At 35.4% G+C, this 27,510-nt stretch overlaps 1 protein-coding gene across 7 annotated transcripts in view; it reads left to right on the forward strand.

The window, feature by feature from the left end:
* The window catches only part of CD47 (CD47 molecule), an 83,971-nt gene that overhangs the window by 45,246 nt on the left and 11,215 nt on the right, over positions 1-27,510 (forward strand). For 3 of the 7 annotated variants that reach the window (XR_009551662.1, XR_009551664.1, XR_009551663.1), the window contains exons 4-9: positions 9,546-9,653; positions 11,966-12,058; positions 13,742-13,834; positions 17,361-17,453; positions 19,121-19,167; positions 23,020-23,051. Coding sequence is in view for 4 of the 7 variants with exons in the window: in XM_060198416.1 (XP_060054399.1) it covers positions 9,546-9,653; positions 11,966-12,058; positions 13,742-13,834; positions 17,361-17,453; positions 23,020-23,051 (419 nt within the window). In the remaining 3 variants the exon portion in view is untranslated. The remainder of the gene's footprint in view (positions 1-9,545; positions 9,654-11,965; positions 12,059-13,741; positions 13,835-17,360; positions 17,454-19,120; positions 19,168-23,019; positions 23,052-27,510) is intronic. The other 4 variants (XM_060198416.1, XM_016187707.2, XM_016187708.2 and 1 more) reach the window with 2 other exon arrangements.

Consider the following 27,510-nt stretch of genomic DNA (forward strand, 5'->3'; position numbering starts at 1 on the left):
TTTCTAGCCTGAACCATCCATAGACTGTATAGTCAGTGAAAATGGTGGGTTATGCCCTTGCTTTGAGGAGAAAGAGTATCTTTCTATCATACCTGTTATCTTGAGCTGAGTTTCAGGATGTCATGGATCATACTGAGGAAGAAGCCTTAGAACAGATTCAAACTCCCAAAGTTGAAGTGAATTTGCTAAACCCTTGATCATATTTTAAAAGCAAACATCTCTTGCTTGGAAATGTTGCTAAATGTCTTCATCTTTAGCTCTAATATAAAAACTTTTAAGTACAGTCTATGTTTAGCAACTCCTCATAGATCATCATTAGAATCAAACACTAATAGGGCTTAAGAGACAGCATAATAGTTAGACAAAAAAGACTCTTATGCCTTAGGCCCCAGCATCTCAGGTTCAATAGCCAGCACTACCATAATCCAGAAGCACTGAGCATCTGCATCCATCCCTGAGCATTGCTCTGAACTGTCTCTGTCTCTCTCAAATAAAATATTTATATAAAATACTTTTTAGTGTTAATTGCATTTTAAACAATTTATTTTTGTTCTGAAAACTGTAATGACTCAATCTTCCTATCCACTGATAAGTTCCTGACTGGTCAGGGATGTGGTTTACCAGATAGTATGTAGGATTTACATCGTGAGTCTTCAGGTTGTATTCCAAGCATCATGTTCACTTGGCATGGTACTCTGGTCTCTCACTCTCTCATTTAAAAGTAATCTTATTTTCTAAAGAGTTCCTAGTGATTATTAGATTTCTTCCTCTTCACTCAGTAGCGATAAAACAGCTATGTTCCATTATTTAAATTATTAATAAATCATTTGATTGCCTAACATAGCCTTCAGTTCCAGTAGGATTAAGATTCAACTCAATTAGAGTTGGCTCACATAACAGTTAACTTTTACTTAGATATAGGTCTGTTTGTTCTTACTTTTCCTTCCTTCAATCTTTTGCTCCTCACAATGAGTCCTTGTTTTACACAGAGTGAAGAGACAGTAAACTTGATAATGTTTACTCCACAAGCAATCTAAGAAAGTAAAAAATAATTGTTGCTTCATGACCTTTGCAGTTCTTGTAAAATCATTAAATGCTCTTAACTGTCTGTAATAGTTGTACTAGGAAATGAAAACAGTAGAACTAATATACAGCACACTATAAATTATAACATTAAAAACAATGAGAATTGAAGTGTTTTATAAAGCATAATCTGAATGATATTTGCCTCCCTATCATGTAAATTTGATTACAACCTTGGTTTATTGTCATAAGTTCAGATCAACTTTCAGTATTTAAAACTCATGAAATATCTTCAAAAGTACCTTTGGTATGTTTTTTGTTTTTTGTTTTTTTTGTCTAAGTCATTTCCTCTGAAACATCATTCATTTTTATCACAACCTCCTCACTGAACTCATGTATTACATAGAACTGACTTTTACTAAGTCCCTCTCATTGCATATCTATAGTCATTTGAATGGTGGTAGTGTTGACATTCCCACAGTGAACTTTTTCTTCTATGTTTATGCTCAGTTTGGGCTTCACTTCCAATTGTTTCATTTTCATTTTTTGTTGTTGTTGTTTTATCTTTGTTACTCAGTATCTTTTCTTTTTCTTGATTATGCATTGTGAAGTGACATGCAGAATTATTACAGATAATCAACAGTTATTCAAATGGCCAATTGCCAACTTTTTTTTTGAAAGTCGTGATTTAGCTGGTTATTGATCATGATGAAATCTGTGACTTATAGATTACAGAGGTAGCAATGACGGTTGAAGGTTAGGCACTTTCACAGGTAATGTCATGACAAATTGAGCTGTGTTTGCAGGAGAGATTTATCTTAATTGACTAATCTAACTGAAATCCACGTATATTAGAACACACTGCTACATAAGGTCCACTATAATACATTTAAAACAAGAACATCCAAGGCATCTTTCATTTCTTTTTTAACTTTCTAGTCTCTGCTCAAGGTTACTCTATGTAAGTATTTTGGTTAATGCTCAAGGTTTTTAGACATATTTTTAGAGATTAGGTTTGGGAAATTCAAGAAAAGAAAATCCTCCATCACAGTAGCCTTGGGATTCTACTAAGTCCTTGAATTCAATCTTGAGGACTGCCTTAATTGAAAGTAATAGGCCATGGAAGCACATTAAAAAGTAGTAGAACAGGATTTCTCTGTAGAGTAAAAAAATCAAACAATCATTCTGTAGAAGTGAGGACATAAACTGGAAAGATGATTTCTTTTTTTTAACTTCTTAAAATCATTTTTGTTGGGGGATTAATGGTTTATAGTGCAATTGTTGACATAGGGGAGCCATTTCTCATCTCCTGTGCAGAACACTCTCATCCACAACTTGAGTCATTTTCCATCATCATGCAACAAGACCTGAAAGGTTGTTTCTCCACTCTTTCTCTCCTCCAGAGTTCTTTGCTTTGGTGTGGTACACAATACCCAGCCCATGTTCCACATTCTTTGTCCTTATTTCTTACATTCCATTTACAAGTAAGATCATTCGGCATTTGTACTTCTCTTTCTGGCTTATGTCATTTAACAGTAAGAGATATTTTTATCCAAGTAAAATATCATTAGAGTATTACAAAGAATGGTTTGTGGCCTGTTTAAAGACTGCTATTAATAGGTATTTGTTATTTAACTCATTCATTAATCTTAAACAGTCTTGTTTTTTCCTTGATCCTGTCCATGTATGCATCACATTTTATTATTGAAATACCCCAACTTCCTAGATATACTCAGGATTTATAACACTGTTCACAAAATCAGTGAAAATTTTGAATCAAGGAAAGGATGTCAAACATCCTCCTCTTTCATTTTTTTTATTTTACATTGAAAATACTTACTCTACATAGTTGGGACTTTTTATTTCTGGATCCTTTAGCCTAGGGATGTGAGTTCTACCTGGTATTCATTTTGACAGTGTTGTTTGAATAGTATATACAGGTTTTTTTAAATTTTCTATTATGTTTATTTTTATTTTTTATTTATAAAAAGGAAACATTGACAAAACCATAGGATAAGAAGGGTACAACTCCACACAATTCCCACCATCAGACCTCCGTATCCCATCCCCCTCCCCTGATAGCTTTCCTATTCTTTAACCCTCTGGGAGTGTGGACCCAAGATCAGTGTAGGATATAGAAGGTTGAAAGTCTGGCTTCTGTAATTGCCTCCCCGCTGAACATGGGCATTGACAGGTCAGTCCATACTCCCAGCCTGTCTCTCTCCTTCCCTAGTGGGGCGGGGCTCTAGGGAAGTGGGGCTCCAGGACACATTGGTGGGGTTGTCTGTCCAGGGAAGTCTGGTTGGCATCATGGTAGCATCTAGAACCTGGTGGCTGAAAAAAGTGTTAAAATGTAAAGCCAAACAAACTGTTGACTAATCATGAACCTAAAAGCTAGAAGAGTTATGTAACTTGCCTTTTGAGAGTTACTCAGTTTACAGTTATCATTAATACTATTTTTATATACTCAGTTTCTCAAGTGCTCCTTGTTTTTTAAATTACCATGTTAAATATTTTATATAGTGATTTAAATTTAAATATAAAATTTGAAATTTTACTTTAAAAGTTATCAGATATACCTTGATATACACATTTTATTATTAAAATATCCCCCCCCCCAAATATTACTTTGTAGCTCAAGAGATACCAATAAACTTAGAAGACTACTTCTTAGAGTTAATATCACTATAATAGTAAACTACATGCCTCCCTTTATGATTTATTCTTCAACTTCCTCCCTGGTTAGTTGTCATACCTTACCACTAACTTATAGGTCATTTAGTAATGATTTGAAAGTCATGTCTTTGAGTAGGCACTAAATTCTAGGATATTTTGGTTTTACTTCAATTGGCTGTGTACTTTGTGGACCTATGTGGACTTATCAGACCCCTCATTCAATTATCATGGAATTTAAGATGATAAATTTTTTTTCTGATTTTTTATTGGGGAATTAATGTTTTACATTCCACACTAAATACAGTAGTTTGTACATGTGTGATATTTGCCAGTTTTCCATATAATAATACAACCCCCACTAGGTACTCTGTCAAAAGATGACAAATTTATCTTCAATTTGAACTGATAATTTCTCTAGATTTTTCAGCTTCAGCCTGCATTCAGTCCTTTATATTATTTATAGTAGTTACAAGGAAATAAGAAAATCTTAATGGAACTTCTTCTATTTAAGGTTTTAATATTTATTTATTCCCTTTGGTTGTCCTTGTTGTTTCATTGTTGTAATTACTGATATTGTTGTTGTTGGATAGGACAGAGAGAAATGGAGAGAGGAGGGGAAGACAGAGAGGGGGAGAGAAAGACAGACACCTGCAGACCTGCTTCACCGCTTGTGAAACGACTGCCCTGCAGGTGGGGAGCCAGGAGCTCAAACCAGGGTCTTTATGCCGGTCATTGCACTTGACACCACCTACGCTTTGGAATTTCTTCTTATAACATTAGCTATTTCTTTGGGTGGTTAGTGTAATATGTTGTTTATTTACATAATTAAAAAATTAAACACATAAGCTCTCTTAGGCTAGAATAGACTCCCATCTTTTATTTAAGTGGTGAAGGATGGCTGGGAAGAAATAGTATTTCTCATTACACATTCCTTCTTCTTTCCTAGAACATATATATAGTTAACACATTAAGTCCCAAAACACTTAGGGCAGGAGAATTTGTTTTTATTCACTGCCAGCACTTAGAATACTGATTGCTACATGGAGTAGGAGCTCATCAAGTTATTTTTTTCTTCGTTTATTTTTAATGGTTCACAGTAAGTACCATTGTTGACACATGGGTAAAGTTTCTAATTTCACCATGGTAGATATCTGGCAAACATTCTCACCCCCAGCTTAGGTCCCCCTCCATCATCCTGCACCAGAACCTGAAAGCCCCTCCATTCCTCCATCCCATATCGTCCCCAGAGTCCTATGATGCAATACACCAAACACAGTCCAAATTCAACTTTGTGTTTCCTTTTCTGTTCTTGTTTCTCAAGTTAAGCCCATGAGTGAGATCATTCCATATTCATCTCAGTTGTTTTTCAATAAAGTATATACATATACATCAGTTAGGCTAATATGAGTTGAACTAATAAAAGAACTCAGTACTTTGTAGGGACACAGAAAGCATTACAGAACAAATGAATGGGGAAAAAAAAACTAGCTAGATTTAATTATTTCAAATTAGAGTTAGAAAGGAAAGTTTTAGAGTCCCTAGTTTGTTAGCAACAAATATGATATTAATTATCTTGTACGTTCACTATTCCTGTGTCACATGCCACTAAAGTTATAAATTCTTACAAAATGTAAATATGACCACAACAAATGCTAGTGAGGATGTGGAACAAAGGGAGCACTCATACACTGCTGGTGGGAATACAAAATACTACAGACAGTATGGAAGACAATTTGACAGTTTACTACAAGACCAAGTATGTTCTTTCCATATGACCCAGCAAAACTTGTTGTGCTCTTTGGTATTCCTCCCAAGCACAGTTGAACACATATCTACACAGAAACCTGCCCATGGAATTTCATAGCAGCCAAATTCAGAAACAAGCAACAAAAATGCAGTTTAGTTTGTAGATAACTGAACTGACATACATTCAAGCAACTGAATACTATTTAGTGCTAAAAAGAAGAATAGCTATCAGGCCATAAAAAGACATGAGGGAGCTTTAAAAGCATTACCCAGTGGAAGAAGCCAGTCTGAAAGGGCTATATGTCCTCACAATTACAAGACATTTTTGAAAAGGCAAAATAGTGAATACAGTGAAAAGGTCAGTGGTTGCACAGAGTAGAGTGGGAAAAGATAAATATAGGAAGAGTATAGAGGATTTTTAGAATTGTGAAATTATTCTCTTATGATACAATGATGAATATAATTATGTCTTTATACATTTGTTCAAAAGCTTGCAAGTTTAAGCTCTGATATAAACAATGAAGTCTGTATGATTATGGCTGTCAATTTAGGTTCACCCTTGGTTAAAAAAGTGCCCTTTGGTGAGTATTTATTGATAATGGGGAAGAAAAGCTTATGTATTAGTACTTGTGATCATGGGCAAGGAGTATATAGATTCTTTGTAATTCCCTCCCAATTTTGTTTTTAACCTAAAAATGCATTTAGAGAGGTCTTTTAAAAGTATAAATGTTATATTTTTCTGATTTATTTTGCCTGTTGATTTTAGTACTTTAATCTGAGGTGTTCAGTATTTTCAAAATTACACAGCTAGAAAGTCATACTAGAAATGGATAAGAGACTGCTGTTAACCCATTAAATCATCTTTATCTTTATACTGTTTAGGAAATTACTTGGATTTCTTTGTAGCATGCAAACTTCTGATAGATTTGACAAAACAGTGATAAATGTACTTACTAAAGGACAGAAAGGCCACCACTAAGAGATCCTTGGGATTACTGAGTTCTTTGGTCCCTTTATCAGTTTCCTGACCATATTAACTTCACTGAAAAAGCTGGCAACTCTGCTACTACCAATAACCTACTTTCTCCACATTTTTTGTGGCATCTGCTAAAATGTAATTCTTCTAGTGTTCACATATTTATTAAAAATTTATACCGTAAGGTCAGTCCTCTAGAGTGTTTCATATATACTGGTTTCTTTTGGGTTGGATGTGTCTGTATATACCTACTAAGTCTGTCTCATCTACTGCTTCATTTAAGACCACTGTTCTTTTGTTGAATTTTTTTTTTTTTTGGTCTACATAATCCTTTTCTTGCTGTTAGTGTTGCATTAGATCTCCTGCTATTGTTGTGTTGTTGCTGAGTTACCTCTTGGGGTCAGTTAGTACTTTTTATAAATTTGGGTGTCCATTTTTTTCTTTATATACCTGTTTTATGGAAGTATTATTTTCCTTGTAGTTATTCCACCATGGCTCTGCTATAGCTTGTCCTTGTTGCTAGTGTTGACATTTTTCTCCTATAACTCTTCTGAGCCTGAATAGGTTGGATTTTATATGAGGTTCAAACTCTTATTTTGCTGAAGGAGGTAGGTATAAGTCAACTTTTATGCTTGAACATCTACTACAAGGTGAATGTTTATTGCTTGGTATTAGTAGTTTATATTTCATTATACTAGAAGTCTCTCAAGAATGTTTGAGGGGTTGGAGATTACTTATCCTGTGTGGTGCATACCTTCCTTTCTCTCTGCATGAGTTTCTGGTCTGAGGCCCCACACATGAAAGTACCATGGATTAGCACTGGTCCATGGATGGTGGAGCAGTGCTATGCTGTCTCTCCTCTCTCTAGTAAATAGAGTGAAAACATTGTGCTGGGGGATACTTAGAGGTGATTATTGCACATGCACAGGGCCCTGAGTTCTAGAATGAAAACCTAGATTGGTTTTGTGTAAAAAAAAAAAAAGGATGATTGTTAGTACATATGAAATAATTTCTATGTTACAACTGTTTTTGAAGAGCTCTGAGCTATGTTACGGTAACAATATACATGAAATGGAAAAAGATTGGCATATATCTAGAGAAAAGTTTCGTTTTTCTGTGTCTGCACTTTGATATAAACAGAGTTGTATTTTAATCGGTGTTCAAGCCTAGACAATAGGGAAGTTTGAAAATGCTTTCCTTGTAAGAAGGCAGGGGCATGACTGAGTCATAGACACATGATTCCAGTGCTAGGTGGATCAAATGAGAACTTGTCATGTTGGTTCTTACACTATTTTTCTGATAAATATATATTTCAATTACTTAGCTACACATCACCATAAAGAGAGTAAAGTTGAGGGACCGGGCAGTGGCACACCTGGTTGTGTGCATGTGTTACCATGCACAAGGATCCAGATTTAAGCCCTTGCTCCCTGACCCCCACATGCAATGTAGAAGCTTCACAAGCAATGAAATAGTCCTCCAGGTGTCTTTCTCTCTTTTTCTCTCTCACTGTACCTCCCCATTTCCCTCTCAATTTCTCTGTCTCTATCCAATAATATAAATATAAATAAAATATTAAAGAAGAGACTAAAGTTGAAGTTCTTGTTGAAATATGAGTAGGTAGAAAGTCCAGAAAACTTCCAATGTCTTTATTGTACCTTAAACACTTTAAAATATAGCTATAGTATAACCTCAGGTTATATGGTACGTAAACATCTAATGTTATCATGGTCATTTTGGGTATTATTTACTAATTTTGTTTGTCATTTTACTAGATGCATAGTAAACCTTAACTATAATATTTAAAAATTGTCTCCCTTATAACAACCATTAATTAATGACTTGGAGAATATCATACTTGAATTTCAGTCATGCTTTTTATTTAGATTTGTTACTCAATATGATTTCAGGTTACTTTTGACAATTTCCTTGATTAAAAAATAATTTTAATACCAACCAAACAAAGTCCCAAAGGTGAATATGTTGTTAAAGAAGTTTTATGTTAGGCTTATCATTTACACTATAGTTTCAAAATCAGGGAGTCTGGTGGTAGAGCAGCGGGTTAAGAGCACTTGGCTCAAAGTGCAAGTTTCAAAATCAATAATTTATATGAAATCCCTACTGGGTATTTATAGTTTATTTTCATGAAATCATTTCAGATGAAGAACTTAAGCATTTTCCCTGCTCAAGATGTATTCTATTTTTTCAAAGTTAACTGTATAGATTTCTAGTTACTTTACAACTTTTATTAAAGTGAAACAAAGTTCTTTTGTTCTAGATGTTACTTAGCCAATTATTTCCTACTGGCATTATGCATTGTACTTATAAACCTGAGGCAATTTTGACTGGCACAATAGTGGGCTATTACTGTCATCTAATGTCTATATTTTCAAGGTACTGCTAAGCATTCTATGATTCATAGAGCCTCTTCCCCACAACAAAGATGCAAAAATTATTTGATCACCAACTTTACTAATAGTTCAAGTGAGAAAGCCTGATGTGAATATAAATTCCATTTTTTAAAGTGTATGGAAACAAACCATCATCTACAAACCCAGCATCCAAGTTGGTACTGCCATTGAAACTGAAAAAGGACTGCTTAGTTCCATTAAAAAAAAAATTCACATTTCTCTTGCTTATGTAGGGAAATTTGCTCAGTGGTTGGTATCCAGTAATTCAAATTAACCTTCTACCCTTGGAAGAGTGAAAGTGTGGGAGGGCAGGACTTTTCAGACATCATGCTAGGAAAGAGTCCATAACGGATCCAGTGTATCCTCTGTTGATTGAAGAGGACAGGCCAACAGGATTTGAGTCCCTGAGATTCCCCTGTTGATAGACTTGGCTTCAGCATACTAACTGCTGAAATAAAATTCAACCTAATTTACCTATCTTTGGTCATCTCCTCTCCCAAGGCCACATCAGACATTTTATGCCCAGTTGTTTTTTTCTTTTTTTTTTGGGGGGGGGGTCCCTGGTTTTACCATGACATTATTTAGTCACTGACTTATGAGAAAAGATTTAAAGAGGGAACTATTGATCAAAGATTATGCTAAATTGTTATTTTGCCTCTATACTTAATAAGTTACAAAAGTAACTGTGTTCATTTTTTCCCTCTATTTTTAAGCCCTTAAATATAAATCTAATCAAACGAAGGAGAAAATCATTCTTTTATTTGTTGCTGGACTGTTGCTCACTGCAGTTGTCGTCGTTGGAGCCATTCTTTTTGTCCCAGGTAAGATACACTTGGAAAGAGCAGACTGATGAGTTCAAAGGCATTCCTGGACAGTAGTAGAAAGTATGATATGTTGGTTTCTAGGGCAACAAATAACCAAAAAATGAGTCTCTTAAAACAAGAGGAAGTCTCACACAGTTTTAGACGACATTAGTGTAAGGTAAAGGTACCAAGGCCTTACAACCTCCATAGGCTCCAAGGGAGAATTCATTTCTCACTTGTTTTTTTGACTATCTGTGCACCTCCTTGACATTGACAGCGTAACTCTACTCTCCATCTGTGATCACATTGCCTCGTCTTCTCCCTCTGTGTCTATGTTAGATTTCTTTCTTGCTTTCTCTTACAGAGAGAGACACTTGTCATTACATTTGGGGACCAGCTGGGTAAGATTGAACTTTGAAGATCTTCATTATGTATTTTGCTCTTATGATGTAGCATGTTTTTACCATATAACTTAATATTCATGCACATGTCACCATTCACAAGGATCTAGGTTCAGCTGTCTCTCTTCTCTCTCTCTCCTTTTCTATGTCTGACCCTCTGTCACCAGAAATGGCCACCAGGTCTATGGCCATGCCACCATGAACATGCCTGATCTTGTCAGAAATGACCACCAGGAGTGGTAGAGTTGTGCAGGAGTAAAGCTCCAGCTGTGATCCTGGGGATAATGTTTTAAGTTTCATATCCATAAGGATTGAAATATAACTCATCTGGAAGAGCACATGCCTTATAATGCATGAGGACTTGGGTTTGAATCCTGGCACCAAGGCAAGCTCCACAGACAGTAGAGTGGTGCTTTGGTGCCTTTTTTCTCCTCCTCCTCCTTCTGATTTTTTTTTTTGTCTGTTTCCATCTGTCTCTCCATATATATATATATGGAAAAAGTAGACCAGGAACAGTGGAATTGTGTATGTGTAAGGCCTTGCTTGGTATAGAAGAAATGAGAATAATTCACAGGTTAGAGGGATTAGGAAGTAAAAATATCTTTAGGGACACCATGCAACACACTTTAGAGAACTTTATTAGCCAATACGCAGAGTGGTAATGAATGTTGTTTAAATAAGTCTGTCTTAAACAGCAGTTGCATTTGGAAGATATGAATGGGAAATAAGAATATATAGCACATGGAAAGCCCAGCATAGAAGGCTGTGATTCAAAGGAGATTCAGAAGATAACTTGAGACTCTTTGACTTTGTATGCAAAAATGAAAGGAACAGAGATAACTTGCAGTATTTCTCATCTAGAGTTGTATAAGGTAGTTGAGAAGAGCAGCCTACCCATTCAAGGTTTCAGCATGTTTGTTGTTGTGTGCAGGCCGCAGAGAAGAGAGAGAGGGGGTCTGGAGCAAAGAGGAAACACAAATCTTTATTTGCGCTGGTACCTCAGAGTTGGGTGCTAGAGAGGCAAGTTGGGCCACGTGGTGGTAGGGAAGATGGCCGCCTCACGCAGTAACCTTTCCTGCGTCTGAACACCGGAGTGAAGCGCGGCAAGAGAGCCAGGTGCAGAAGAAGAAGAGCTTTTATAGGAGTAACTTTCGTGAGAATGGGAAGGGGGAGGAGTAACCATAGCACTCCAGGATAGGATAATAACTCTCTTGAGAATGGGAGGGGGGAGGAGTAACCAAAGCACTCCAAATATCGGGGGAATATAGACAATGCCCTGAGGGCACAACATGGCTGAACAGGCACTCCGAGAATGTCCCAACTCTCGAGGGAACTAGCAGTAGCCTGAGGGGACAACATGGCAGATGTGACTGCATCTGCACAATTTCCCAGCACATGTTGTCATTGACATAGCTTAAATTTTCTTTTTAACTTATCAAACTATGGTCACTTATTTTGTGTGCAATATTAGGGAAAACTCCTTGGAGCGCGTCTCAGAAATGTGGGTTCAGTTACACAGCACTGCAGTAAATAGTAGGTAACATGAGAAAGTAACATATTTTTTTGATTTCCTAGTGTATATGAAAGTTAATGTTTATACTATAGTTATAGTATAGTATAGTATTATAGTTACACTATACTACTAAATGTGCAGTAACTATTTCTAAAAAAAAACTATGTACATATTAAAACATGTTTCATTGCTAAAACTGCTATCCATCCTCACATGCTGGTGGAGTAAATGACACTAATGAAGTTGCTAGACACGATGTTGCCACAAACTTTCAGTTTGTTAGAAGTACAGTATCTTTGAAGTGTGATAAAATAAGCTACCCTGTATATATATTCAGGACCTTCACATAAATATTTAACTTCTGGTAGAGTAGGAACCATGTAGAAAAATATTTAAAATATAAAATTTGTTAACAGGTGAATACTCAACAAAGAATGCTTCTGGACTTGGTTTAATTGTAATTCCTACAGTGATACTAATATTACTTCAGTACTGCGTATTTACGATAGGTGAGTAATTTTGCTTAAAGCATGATCTTACTCTTCATTTTAAAAATAATATTTTGGTTGTTATTCTTGTATTTTTACAACAATAAAAGGTCAATTTGTTGAAATACTTTCTAAGTTTTTATAGTAACATTTTGCCATTTGGATTAATTTTAAGGCTAGCTTAGATGTTCAGGGCTTTTGCTGGAAAGATATCATATATATATATATATATATATATATATATATATATATATATATATATATATACACACACACACACACACACACACACATATGTATATTTTATGGCACTTAGTTGATTTTTAATTTTTTCTATATGAAGTTTCTTAATAATTCAGTTCTCATTTTAGATTGTCTTAAATTACAGTATATACTAGCCATGCCTTTTCCTTTGCTTAGATTTTCTGTTAAAATTGAAACTAACTTCAAAAGTAGGGCTATAAATCACATATAATATACTCATGTAATTTTCAGTTGTTGATAAATCATAACATCATAGCTTTGAAAGATGATACAGATATCCATCCTCCAGTTGATACTATTTTCACTGCATTTTGGGAATAAATCTGTGACATATTTTTTAATTATTAAAGAGCCTTTTTTTTTTTTTGCCTCTAGGGTTATCTCTGGGGCTTGGTGCCAGCACTAGGAATCCACTGCTCCTGGAGGCCATCTTTCCCACTTTGTTGTCTTAGTTGTTGTTGGATAGGACAGAGAGAAATGGAGAGAGGAGGGGAAGACAGATTGGGGGAGAGAAAGAGAGACACCCGTAGACCCTATTCACTGCTTGTGAAGCGACCCCTCTACAGGTGGGGAGCTGGGGGCTCAAACCAGGATCCCTACACCATCCTTGCGCTTTGCGCCATATGCGCTTATTCCACTGCGCTACTGCCCAGCCCCCTTCTTTTTTTTGTATATTTATTTTCCCTTTTGTTGCCCTTGTTTTTTTATTGTCGTTGTAGTTATTATTGTTGTTATTGATGTCATTGTTAGATAGGACAGAGAGAAATGGAGAGAGGAGGGGAAGACGGGGAGAGAAAATTAGAGACCTGCAGACCTGCTTCACCACCTCTGAAGCGACTCCCTACAGGTGGGGGAGCCTGAGGGCTCGAACTGGGATCCTTATGCTGGTCCCTGAGTTTTGCACCATGTGCACTTAACCCGATGCACTACTGCCCGACTCTCTAAGAATCTTTTTTCTATTTGTACATTTAACTCATAGTCTTAAGAACCTATCTTTGGTTAGCTATACATTGGTAAGGTATTAATTAATCATAAAATCATAGATCTAGACACATTAGGTAGAGGTTGTTATGTTTACAATGAATTATTTGCATATTGGCTCTCTCCGCCAGAAGTTTTGTTTGAATGTAGCAATAAAGGTATTGCTACAATAGTCATTCATAATTGTAAAGTAAAGGCAGCATTGTTCTAAGATAAGGGTAAAAACTACAAGTACAATTAAGCTAGCTCACTGTGAAAATAAAAGGTTTGTTTGTATGAATCTGGAACTAGCATATATAGAAAGGCAAGATTTGGACCACTGGAAAAATGTCTGCAATCTAACCTGATAAAGAACTCCAGAGTCAGTATTTGATCAGAGGATGTTGTTCTTGACTATAAAAAGTACAAGAAAGAATGATTATTTCTTAACCATTCTCAATATGCCTTTCCTTCCTCCAGCTATTGGAATGTCCTCCTTCACTATTGCCATATTGATCCTTCAGGTGCTGGGCTATGTGCTCTCTTTGGTTGGACTAAGCCTCTGTGTTTCAGGTAAAGGTCATACCTGCTTTTAGTCCTAATTACTTTCACTAGGGATTTTTACTGAACAGAACTTTTTTCTCTCCTTTTAAATATATATACACTGTGTTATCAGGGAGGTAATCCAGTTGATAAAGTATTGGGCTTTCTTTTCTATCATGAGATCCTGAATTTGATCCCCAACATCATATGTGCAGAATATTGCTCTCGTTCTTTTCTCTCCTCCTTTTCTCACAAATAAATGAATCTAGAAATATATATATGCAGAATGAATTTTAGAGTAGTGTTAGGCTCATAGCAAAATTGAGTAGCAAGTACAGAGTTCCTGTATACTCCACAAACTCGCAGCCTCTTCCACTATCAGTTTCCTACCCAAGTGGTAGACAAAATGCTGAAGCAACTTACTATTGTTGTATATTTTAGGTTTGCCCCTTCTATGACTTTGACAAATGTATAATAACAATGATACCAAAGGTGGGGCTGATCCCTGTAGCTGATAGCAGGCTCTTGCCTGTCTATCAGAGTAGAAAGGACTAGCCAAGAAGATTGTCATGCTGATATAATAAAATAGTTTTATAAAAAGAGAAAGAAAAAAAAAGCTGAGCAGCAGGGTAAGAAAGTAGGGAAATAACTGCTCTGTTCCTTGGGCCCGTAGCTTCAGATCAGAAGGTCTAGGGTAGAGGTAGCCCATTGTATTTTATTTGGTCCAAACTTCTGTTCCAAATCATACTCTCTTAGAAGGTGAAATGCTCTGTAGAATGGTTCCTAATACAAGAATCACTATGACGAGTCTTTTTTCCTCTTTTCTAATTTCTTTCCTCCTTCCTGTCTTAGTAGTGGCTGTCAATTTTGCATTTCTCTTAAAGTGTTACACTGTATCAGACCTAGGCAAAAGGTTTAATTTGATGGTTTCAAGAGCAGTGATCAGTGGTGGGTGGTCCCTAACAGCATGCACCATAATCAAACACAGTGTCATGCAGAATGATTCTACCACCCTAAAAAGCTTGTTGTTCTTGGTAGTCAACTACCTTCCTACTAAACTCCTGACACTTACCAATCTTGTTACTGTCTTCATAGTTTTTGGTTTTTCCATAATAAGTTATAGTTGGAACCACAGTCTTTTCAGATTGCCTTTTTCTTTTTTTTTTTTTATTACTTAGTAACATTCATTTGAGGTCACTTTACATCTCTTCACACTTGCTAGATCATTTTTAGTGCTCAATAATAATCCATTGTATAATGTGCCACAGTTTGCTCATCCATTCATTTGTTGAGGAATATCTTGGTGGCTTTCAGTTTAGGTAATTATGAATAAAATTACTATAAACATCCACAGGCATGCTTTTGCATAGACTTAATTTTTCAACTCAATTTCAGCAAATATAAGGATTGCTATTGCTGGGTTCTATGTTAAAAGTAATTTTTTAATTCTCTTGTTTTCCACTGAGAACAGTGCTTTCCAATTTTCCATGAGCTGTTGACTATATATGTATTCTGGACTGATTGTTCTAGCAGCCAAGGCTTACACACAACCTTAGCTCCACACAGTATTTTTTTTCTATTTTTTTATTTTTAATTTTTTATTCATAAAAAGGAAACATTGACTAAACCATAGGATAAGAAGGGTACAGCTCCACACAATTCCCACCACCAGAATTCTGTAGCCCATCCCCTCCCCTGATAGCTTTACTATTCTTTAACCCTCTGGGAGTATGGGCATCAATGTCATTGTGGGATGCAGAAGGTTGAAGGTCTGGCTTCTGCAACTGCTTCCCCACCGAACATGGGCATTGACAGGTCCATCCATACTACCAGCCTGTCTCTTTCTTTCCTTAGTGGGGAAGGGCTCTGGGGAAGTGGAGCTCCAGGACACATTGGTGGGATTGTCTGTCCAGGGAAGTCTGGTTGGCATCATGCTAGCATCTGGAACCTGGTGGCTGAAAAGAGAATTAACATATAAAGCCAAACAAATTGTTGACCAATCATGGACCTAAAGGCTGGAATAGTGCAGATGAAGAGTTGGGGTTACTCCATTTTGTAGATCACTAGTAGGCATATTTTAGTTATATTCCAAAGGGCTTATGGCTATACTAGTTTTTTTTTTTTTCCCTTGAGCCTGAAATCTGATATGCAGGTGGGTCTAAGTTATTGTCTGGGTAGATGATGTCATGGCTGGAAAAGGACCAGAAAGCTGGATCAGAGAAGAGAAGAGCTCCCTAATATGGGAAAGGTGTATAAATATTGTTGACTGTAAACCCCATCGATTTGATATGATCAGGGTCCCATATTCAGCTTAGGAGCCTATATGACCTCTCCATCCCTGTGGATCTGAGCTCACATTTTGTGGTCATGAGTAGTAACATTCTAAGCTGCCCCAATATCGACCCATCTTCCTCAGGTGTAGCATAGAGTATGTTGTCCATCATCCCTTCAGAGGATGGAATATTCCTTACCATTATTAATCTAAGTTGAGGGCAGTGTCCTATGGGGGCCAACAAAGGGGTCTTTTGTGTTGTTCCTGATAGAAATGCCCAGTATCAGAGGAGAGAGGGATTTATTCGAGGTCTAGGCCCATCATGTCTGTTTGGGAATCTCAGGACTCCCCGACTAGGGCCCCAGCTGATGGGGTGGCCTGATAGTGATTAAAGACTCATCATTAAAGTATGTCAGCCTCTTTCCCTTATTCAGCTTTTGCAGTCCTTGCTTTTATAAGGTTAGCAACACTACAAAAAATGGGAATAGGTGGGAAATTCTTCAAGATAGTGGAGTCCATATATAGCAAACCTGCAGCCAACATCATACTCAATGGACAGAAGTTGAAAATATTCCCCCTCAGATCAGGGACTAGACAGGACTGTCCATTATCACCATTACTCTTCAACATGGTATTGGAAGTTCTTGCCATAGCAATCAGGCAAGAGAAAGAAATCAAAGGAATACAGATTGGAAGAGAAGAAGTCAAGCACTCACTTTTTGCAGATGATATGATAGTATACATAGAAAAACCTAAAGAATCCAGCAGAAAACTACTGGAAATTATTAGCCAATATAGCAAAGTATCAGGCTACAAAATCAGTGTACAAAAGTCAGTAGCATTTCTTTATGCAAACACTAACTTTGAAGAAGAAGAAGACATCCAGAAATCACTCCCATTCACTGTTGCAGCAAAATCAATAAAATACCTACGAATAAAGCTGACCAAAGAAGTGAAAGACTTGTATACTGAAAACTATGAATCACTATTCAAGGAAATAGAAAATGATACCAAGAAATGGAAGGACATCCCATGCTCATGGATTGGAAGAATAAATATCATCAAAATAACTATTCTCCCCAGAGCCATATACAAATTTAACGCCATACCCTTCAAAGTTCCACCAAATTTCTTTAAGAGAATAGAGCTCCATACAGTATTTTGCATTAGTCTTTATATGTTAAATTGGAGTCACTCTCCTTAAAATAGCATTATTTTTAATACTGTTTATAGTGATTTATTTCCATTGGCTTTTCTAATACAAAATTTCTTTCATTTTTGCAGAGTGCATCTCAAAAAATGGCCCTCTTCTGATTTCAGGTTTGGGTATAATAGCTCTAGCAGAATTACTTGGATTAGTTTATATGAAATTTGTTGGTAAGTCAATCATTCTTACTTCATTAGCCTGTGTTAAAAATTTCAGATATATAATTTGGAAATTCTTCTGATTGATTCTTAGATCAAATAAGGAGCAAGAAAGTGTGTCTGTAACGCCAAGATAGAAAAAATTCAAAGAGTCCTCCTGTATATTTTTAAATAAAACATTTGTAATAAGCTGAAGATAATGAAAGAAAGTTCACATCAAGTGAATTAATGGAAATTTAAATTATAAAGGAAATGGTATTATTGAGTTTACCTTTCATGCTAAATAAAAGGAAATATTGCCAATTACTTTAACAAAGTGGTTTTAAAGTATTTTAGTTAAAACTAATGTAATAGATAACTATTTATGAGTTTTAAATTTTACCACTTTTTAAAACCACTTTTTAGTAAATCAGGAATTAACTTACTGTTTCTGAACTTTGTGTTTAACCCACCAATTTTTTAATATTCTGTATAAATTCTTACTTTTACATATTGACATATAGACATAGATACTTTTAGTAGTGCCTAAAACTGCTGGGTTGTTGGAAAAGTCATCACATTTTTCCATGCAAAAATGTGTCATGACTTTTTTGACAGACCAATAATGTGTTGTCTTACTTAAAGTAAAGGTCTTTCCTACAAAATTGTTTACATTAATTTCTCTTCAGAAAAAAATATTTTATGAGGTAAATCAAACTCTTAACATGTCTCAAATTGCTAAAGCAAAATATTCAATATTTCTTTTTTTATTGAGGTGAACTTGACTGTGTTTCTTAAAACTAATACAAAACTTGAATTATTATAGTCAAATGATCACCTTTATGACTTGCCCATAGTTTCAAGAAATTTTACCTTTATTCTTAACTTCAGTTTTTGCTAACTGATCATTGATTTCATTTATATGTTTTGTCCCCTTTAATCAATGAAAATTAGGTAAATAATTTAAGTACTCAACCTAAGCAATCGATTTTTAGTTCACATGTTCCTAAGTCAGAGCTGTTTCCTTAGTGAAATTCTTAGTTCACTCCTCATTAGTTTATGTAATGCAAGTTAATATTTCTAAAGCAAAATGATACATTCATGTGGTAGCTATCATGGGCATCACACTAGAATGTTGATATTCCATTTTTACTATGTCCTCTAATTACCGTTTGTCTGGTTCTTGAAGAGAATACTATTGACTATGTTGCTTCTTCTGTGTGAAAGCTTGAGAACAGTATATGACCTTCTGTAGCCATATAATGCACCACCTAGGTATCTTTGGTTGATGATCAGCTCCTTGTTCTTTTGTTTTTTCCATCCTCACTATCTGATTGCCCTCTTATGTATCAACACTCCCCATGTTTTCCACATCTAACAATGATGTCATAATGGCTACCATCAGGCCTGGAGATGCTAAGTCAGGTAGAAATAGGCAATGTTCAGCTGCCATCCCTGGACCTTATAACTCCTTCTTCATTGCTTACATCTCTAAGACACCAATAAACCAGTGTCTTATAAATGTACTGTTCTCACATTAAAATCAAAATGAGAGTGAAATATGAAAAAGCTCTCCAAATTATTCTCATTTAACATAGTTTTACATACATACACAAGTATACCATATATGTTAATAACTTAGTCCAATTTTTTGATACTTTAAAAATATTCTAAATTAACTTTTCAAATCAACTTGTCAGAGTTCAGAGGCACACCTTCGGTCAGTTGAAGGGCAAGAAGAGAAAAGGTACACAAAAGCTGCTCTTTAGATATGATAGGACAGTGATTGATTTTCTTCTATAACCTAAATATGTAAATCTAAATATATGTGGCATTAAGGTTACAAATTTGAGCATTTATACAGGAAGTGAAATTGTAAGTATTTCCAAAATAATTGTTACTTATTGCAGATGTTTTGTTTAGTAAAACTATAGTGAATGTGATTTCACCTGAATACAACAAAATCCTCACATTTTAAAAATTATGCAAGCTATCTAAGAGTAAGTTAGTATCCCTATGGAAATGTTATCATGCTTTTCATTACCTTTAAGTTTAAATTTGTAACCTTGATTGTTACTTTAAACACTGGGGTTTTAACTTTTTATGTCCTGTGGAATTATTAGTTATATATTATATAAAATATTATATATAATAAACAATCAATATTATATATTTATAAAAAATAAGCTATTTTTATATTAAAATTTATTGTATTAGTCCTTGTACACTACTTACTTTTACTGGAAACATTTAAATTTTATAAAATAGCTAATTACATTATAAAAGATAGACCAAAGATCAAAAGCAACTAGCTAAACTCAATAAAGTTGAACTTGTTATTTATACAGGACACTTATCACAATTATTTATAAAGGTCAATACTTTATTCTCTTTTTCAAAATCACTACCAGTTAATTCATTATAATGACATAGAATCATGTTTTGATATAAATCAATTCAGGAGCAGTCAGAAACTATTTACTGAAGCATCTAGTGTATATGTATATAGCACTGTCTGCTACTTTACATATACATATATTTACTTGTGCAATAACTATCTTCTTGCCTATTATTGAAGAAAGGTGACTCTAGTATCAAAAAAAAAATTCCTGGACATTAAAAACCTTGAAATACATTTATAGCATATAACTATGTGTTTGGGGGAGAGTATAAATTATAAAGCAGCATTACAGATAATCTCATAATTGCTGTTAATGCGTTAGGTCCATGGTAGCAGTAGATAAATTACAGTCATTCCTTTGTCATATAGGTCATATGCCTATTGGGAAATAACTCAAACAAAATTAATTTATACACTATTTAGTGCTATAATATTAAGTAAGTATAGTTGACTGGTAATCATTTGAATCATTTTTTTTACACACACACACTTAGAATGGACTTCTCAAATGTGTCATTTCTTGAACCTCAGAAACTATTCTTCATACATCATTAGGGTAGAAAAGGAGTTACTTTTTAAAACTAATTCTTGGAAATTGTTTTCTAAATTCAAAAATGTAACTCTAAATTCTTACCTCCTGGCCTTTCACATTAGCAATCAGAAATTTAGGTAGGTTTTCAGTTTTATTTTCCTTAGTAGAAAATAAATATAAGGTATAGTTTAGTTGAAGTAAGTTGTACATGCAAATAACTATGATAATGGTTCCTAATAAAATACTTTAATCTGACTTCGATTGTTTAGAAAACTGCTAAATGAGTTTTAAGGATCTCTATTTAAGGAGTGGATTGTTGCTGTGATTTTCTCTCTGTGTATCTCTTTGTATCTCTGTCTCTTTCCCCCTTAAAAATATAGATATATAATTATAAAACTAATAATCAGCCCATATCTGTGACCTTGGGAGAACTATTGAAGTTTCCAGTGTATGGAATGGGGGACACAGAACCCTGGTGGTGGGAACAATGTGGACTTAGACCCTTATGGTCTTATGGTTTTCTAAATCAATATTAAATGACTAATAAAAATTGCTTTAAAAAGGAAAAAAAAAAAAACACTGCAATGGAGGAAGCTTTGGTTCTGTGGTTCAATGTCTTTCTACCATAAAAAGCTGAAGCTCCAACAGTGATGAGAGAGAGGAGAGAGGAGAGAAGGGAGAGGGGAGAGGGGAGAACGGAGAGAGGAGAGGAGAGGAGAGGAGAGGAGAGGAGAGGAGAGGAGAGGAGAGGAGAGGAGAGGAGAGGAGAGGAGAGGAGAGGAGAGGAGAGGAGAGGAGAGGAGAGGAGAGGAGAGGAGAGGAGAGAAGAGAGAGAGAGAGAGAGAGGAGAAGGAGGAAAGAGGAGGAGGAGGAGAAAGAGGAGGAGGCGGAGGAGGAGGAGGAGGAGGAGGAGGAGAGGGAGGCTTCCTTCTGTTGGAAAAATCAAAATCAAACCACTCATGGGGGTGGGGGTGGAGGTTCCTTCTGTTCCAAAATTCAAACTGCTCATGGCACTAGCAGATACAGAAATCTTAAAGAGCAATGTATCTGGAGCTCCCAAAAGTGGAATAGGAAGTGGTTTAGAGATTGGAGAGACCCCATTCATCTTTTATGTATTAAGTTGTCATATTACACTTTTAGTAACAAGGACCAATTGATTTCATTGTCCTTGTTACCTGGTTCTTTACATACTAGCCAACTAGTTCATTTTTTTATCATTATTTGTTATCCTGTTTGTTTTTTTCAGTAGTCAGTTTTCTTATAAATTCAAGTTTTGGGAATAACTTTTCTGTACTATAACTTTCATTTTCGAGCTTCTAGCTTGCTTTCTATTCCCTTTTTACCTTCATCAGCTGTCAAGTCTTCCCTTTGTTTCATCTCTTCAGATTCCAGTGTGAGACAGGTACTTTTCACAGCAGTTAGTTGCCATTTTTCCTGTCTCACACCTGACTCCCATCAGCTTTACAGACTTGATGAGTGAGCATGAGCATGAAGGCGTGGTAGTAAATAAATAAAATAAATACTGAAATTCTGAGGGCTTGCCTTAATCAGCTTCATAAGTTATGCCATGTACAAATTCAGTACTGTTATTCAATCTAGAGGGCAGTGGAACTGACTGCCCTAATATCATTACCCTCCTACAAAGTGATTCATAGGAGATTTCTGGTTAATATTTTGTTTCTTTGGGACTTGATCCTATGTTAAGTTCTGGCTTTAGCTACTCTAGGACCTCCTCGCTTGTTTTTTTGTGTGGAAGTTCTCTTTCTTCCCTTCACAACTAGAGCAATTCTTTCATCCTTTTATCAATTTCTTCGTGCTTGGGAGTGCTTCATTCTCATTTATCAATTATTAAGAAGCAAACATACACAGAAAAGGGCTTGATTGTAGCTGCAACTAGAATAGTTCTTTAAAGTCAAAGGAACTTCTGTTTTCTTTAGTTTGTTTTGGAATTTTGGAGTTTTGGAAACAGAAAAGATGAAAGAAGAAAAGTTGAGAAAAGTTGGCTTTAGGAAACAAGAGAAAGAGCATAGGTGGGCTGTGAAGTAGAGCTGGAGTTTGGCCATTGCCACAGTCTGTCCACATTCTTATATTTTTATGGTACAGAATTATTTTTATTTTATTTTATTTTTTTATTTAAGAAAGGAGACATTAACAAAACCGTATGATAGGAGGGGTACAACTCCACACAATTCCCACCACCTGGGTCTCCATATCCCATCCCCTCCCCTGATAGTTTTCCCATTCTCTATCCCTCTGCAAGTATGGACCCAGGGTCCTTGTAGGTTGCAGAAGGTGGAGGGTCTGGCTTCCCCGCTGAATCTTCTTGGGTTTAGTAAGGAGGGAGGCTGAATTTATTCTGGGGTGAGTAGATGATAATGATTTTCCCTTAAAAAGTCTAACAGGTGACAATCTGGGAAGAGAGATATGCCATGTACCAATGAGGGAATATGTATGTTTATTATTTGGAGTCGAGGTTTGTTATTTATACCATCTGTGCACATAATCAAGTATTGCTTTTTTTTTTTTAAACTGTCTAATCTGGAGCTCTTGCAGTGAAGTTTCTTGTACCTTTAGTTTTAGTGCTAATAATTTATCTTGAAACCAAATATTATATTGCCTTAAATTCTCACTTTACTAAACTCATTGTTTTTCACTTATTATGTCAGCTTCCAACCAGAAGACTATACAACCTCCTAGGGTAAGTTAAAATTTGTTAATGAATTGAGAATGATCACTAGATGGTCTAGCTGAGGAATGGTAATTGAGATATTAAGCGCTTTTGCTATAACATCAAATTAAGACACATTGAAGGCGTTTCATGACCTTTGCATGATTAGCTCCTATTTTATTTTAAAATCTATGTCCATTCATTTAGTAGTGATGGAATGGCATGAACAACTCTTTAGCTGTGCTATTTTCTAACAACCAGAACTGGAAAGTTTATGTGTCAGAATAATGGTCATTATCTCTGCTGAAGAAGCTGGTTCTGATAAATTGTCTCACCTGTTGGCCCACTTAATTCGAATTAGAGAAATTTTTGCTAATTTGATTTTATTAAAATTAACTATAAAATACTGACATTGCTTACAATATTCTGAATTATTCTTTCCCCCATTTTGTAAGAATTTTTCTTCCTCTAAACTACTGTAGTTTTCAGTAGTGTCCCCTTAACTATAATACTGACCCATAATCCAGGTATAATCTGAACCTACCCCATACAAGGCTGTAAAAAGACCAAAGGGAAAGACATACCACTCCATATTTATAGTGTTCATGACCAAGAGAACTTACATAGAGGTTTTGTTTTGAGGAGCTACAAGACAAATAGTTTCCTATATGTTCCCCACTCCCCAATCTTAAAAATTTAAAATATATTCTAAAATATTTATCTGTCTTATGAAAGAAACCCAGAGCATTATTCCTGATGTGTAGTATCAGAGAGGAAATCCAGGCCTTGAACCCAGAGCCTCATATATACAAGAAATATGCTACTTTACTTACTGAGCCACCTCTCTCCATCATCAAAGCTTTCAGTCCTTTTTCTCTTTCTTCCTTTTTTTTTTTTTTTTGAGGTAATATTGTTTTACATCAATGATGAATTTCAGGTATACAACTTCACAACTTGACAAATGCATATGCCACACCATTCCCATCACCTAATGTCTAGTTACCATATACCAACAGCTAATCAACTTTTGTATATACCCTCCACACACAACCTTTTCTGCTTTAATCATCTTTCTTTTCTCAGCTTCTTAAGGATTTATTTTTTATTTTGTTATTTGTGCATTTTCTCTGTTGTTTTCTGTTCTGCAGATGAGTAAAATCCTATGGTATTTGTCTTTCTCTTTCTGACTTAATCACCTCAAGACATATCTATGTTGTTGTAAATAGCAAGATTTCATATATTTTTTGTAATTTATCATTCTATTGTATGTATATATTCATATATATGTATATACATATGTATGTATAAGACACATCTCTAGCCTTTCTAATAGGTATGAAATGAGATTTTGATGTACATTGTGATTTTTGATTACCATTTTCTTAATACACAGTAACAAATATCTTTTTCATAACTTTTGACTACCTGCATTTTTTCTTTGGTAAAATGCCTTGTAGATCCTCTGCCCTTTGTTAAATCATTCTTTGTGCTTTATTGCTCTTGTTAGGTTGTATTGAAATTTTTATATGCATTTTTTTGATATCTGATATGTGATTTGCAAATATCTTCTCCCATTCTGTAAACCTCTTTATTTCAGCAATGTCTATCTTTGTAAACTGTGAAGGATATTTTAATTCTGTATAGATCCATTGTTCTTTACTTTTAAGCCTCCCTTGCTATTGAAGCAAATCCAAAAAACACATCACTAAAGTTGATGTCAAAGAACATAACTTTCTTTTCTTCTTTATGTAATACACTTTCAGATATTACATTTAACTTTTTACTCAGTTTTTACTTTTTGTTTGTTTTATTGATTTAATATTAGTTTACCAAAAATACAAGATTTCATGACTGTCATTATATGTGTTTGTGTTAGATTTTTTTATGCCACCACCCAACCTCATGAGATATATATCATATATACTGTCCATTTGCATCTTGTGTGAGGATTTTCTCCAGTTTGGTGAGGGATATTTTTGTTTTGGTTATAGTTTTGTTTCTTTTGCTCTACAGAAAATTTGCAGCTTGAAGCAATCCCATTTGATTGTATTTGTTTATTTTTTTTATATTGGAGTTGAATCCTTGTTTTTTTTTAATTTCTTTATTGTGGAATTAAAGTTTTACATTCGACAGTAAGTACAATAGTTTGTACATGTATCACCTTTCTCAGTTTTCCATATAACAATACAACCCACACTAAGTCCTCTGTCATTCTTCTTGGAAATGTATTTTCACCCCTACCCACCCCACAGACTTTTATTACTTTGGTGCAAAATGCCAATCCCAGTTCAAGTTCTACTTGTGATCTTGTTTTTTCAAGTTCTGCCTGAGAGTGAAATCATCCCATATTCATCCTTCTGTTTCTGACTTATTTCACTTAACATGAATTTTTTAAGGTCCATCCAAGATCGGCTGAAATGGTGAAGTCACCATTTTTTATAGCTGAATAGTATTCCATTGTGTATATATACCACCACTTGCTCAGCCACTCATCTGTTGTTGGACACCTGGGTTGCTTCCAGGTTGGGGCTATTACAAAGAACATATGTGTACACAGATCTTTTTGGATGGGTGTGTTGGGTTCCTTAGGCTATATCCCCAGGAGAGGAATTGCAGGATTATAGGGTAGCTCCATTTCTAGCCTTCTGAGAGTTCTCCAAACTGTTCTCCACAAAGGTTGGACCAATTGGCATTCCCACCAGCAGTGCAGAAGGGTTCCTTTGACCCCACAACCTCTCCAACATTTGTTGCTGTTACCTTTTCTGATGTATGACATTCTCACAGGAGTGAAGTGGTATCTCATTATTGTCTTTATTTGCATTTCTCTGACAATCAAAGACTTGGAGATTTTTTTTTCATGTGTTTCTTGGCCTTTTGGATGTCTTCTGTGGTGAATATCCTGTCCATGTCCTCCCCCCCATTTTTGTATGAGGTTATTTGTTTGTTGTTGTTAAGTTTGGCAAGCTCTTTATATATTCTGGTTCTTAGCCTTTTGTGTGATGTATGACATGTAAAGATCTTCTCCCATTCTATGCGGGGTCTCTTGGTTTGGGTAGTGGTTTCTTTAGCTGTGCAGAAGCTTTTTAATTTGATGTAGTCCCATAGCTTTATGCTTGCCTTTATGCTTGTCTTCTTTGTAACTGGATTCATTTCTTTGAAGATATCTTTAAAATTTATGCAGAAAAGTGTTTTGCCAGTATTTACCTCTAAGAATCTGATAGTTTCTGGCCTAACATCCAAGTCCTTGATCCACTTGGAATTTACTTTTGTATTTGGTGAAATTTAGTAGTTGAGTTTCATTCTACTGCATGTTTCAACCCATTTTTTCCAACACCATTTGTAGAAGAGACTCTGCTTTCCCCATTTAATAGTCTGGGCACCTTTGTCAAAGATTAGGGGGCTTAATTCTGGGCTCTGTATTCTATTCCACTCGTCATTGTATTTATTCATATTCCAGTACCAAGCAGTTTTGATGACAGTGGCCCTATAATAAAATTTGAGATCTGGGAGTGTGATGCCTCCAGTTCTGTTCTTTCTTCTCAATATTGCTTTGGCAATTCTAGGTCTTTTCTGGTTCCAGATAAACATTTGTATCATTTGTTCTATTCTCCTAAAAATGTGGTTGGGATCTTGATGGGGATAGCATTAAATTTGTAGATGGCTCTGGGTAGTATATTCATTTTGATGATGTCAATTCTTCCAACCCATGAACATGGAATATCTTTCCACTTCTTTGTGCCTTTTTCAATTTCCTTGAGTAGTGTCTCATAATTTTCAGTACACAAGTCTTTCACTTCTTTGGGTAGGTTTATTCCTAGATATTTGATTGTTTTTGTTGCTATAGTAAAAGGAATTGATTTCTGGATTTCAACTTCTTCTGCCTTAGTGTTTGCATAGAGGAATGCCACTGACTTTTGAATGTTAATTTTGTAGCCTGACACCTTACTGTATTGCCTGATGATTTCCAAAAGCTTCTTGCTGGAGTCCTTAGGTTTTTCTATGTATACTATCATGTCATTTGCAAGTAGGGAGAATTTGACTTCTTCTCTTCCAGTCTGTATCCCTTTAATTCCTTGCTCCTGCCTGATTGCTATGGCAAGAACTTCCATCTCTATGTTGTATAGTAATGGTGATAGTGGGCATCCCTATCTAGTACCTGTTTTGAGGATAAATGCGTCCAGTTTTTCACCATTGAGTATGATGTTGGCTATAGGTTTGCTGTATATAGACTCCACTATCTTTAGGAGCTTCCACATTTTGGGGCTCTTAACTAATCTTTTCTTGATTGTTAAGTGTTACTTTAATTCCACTGTGGTCTGAGAACATGCTTGGGATGAATTCAATGCTCTTGAATTTGCTGGTGCTGTCTTTGTGGCCTAACATATGGTCTATTCTTGAGAGTGACCCATGTGAACTTGAGTAAAATGTGTATTCCCGTTTCTTGGGGGTAAATCTGAAAATGTCCAATAGTTGTAGTTTATCTATCTCC

The sequence above is a fragment of the Erinaceus europaeus genome, chromosome 9, assembly GCF_950295315.1.
Source record: "Erinaceus europaeus chromosome 9, mEriEur2.1, whole genome shotgun sequence".
Classification (NCBI taxonomy): Eukaryota; Metazoa; Chordata; class Mammalia; order Eulipotyphla; family Erinaceidae; genus Erinaceus; species Erinaceus europaeus.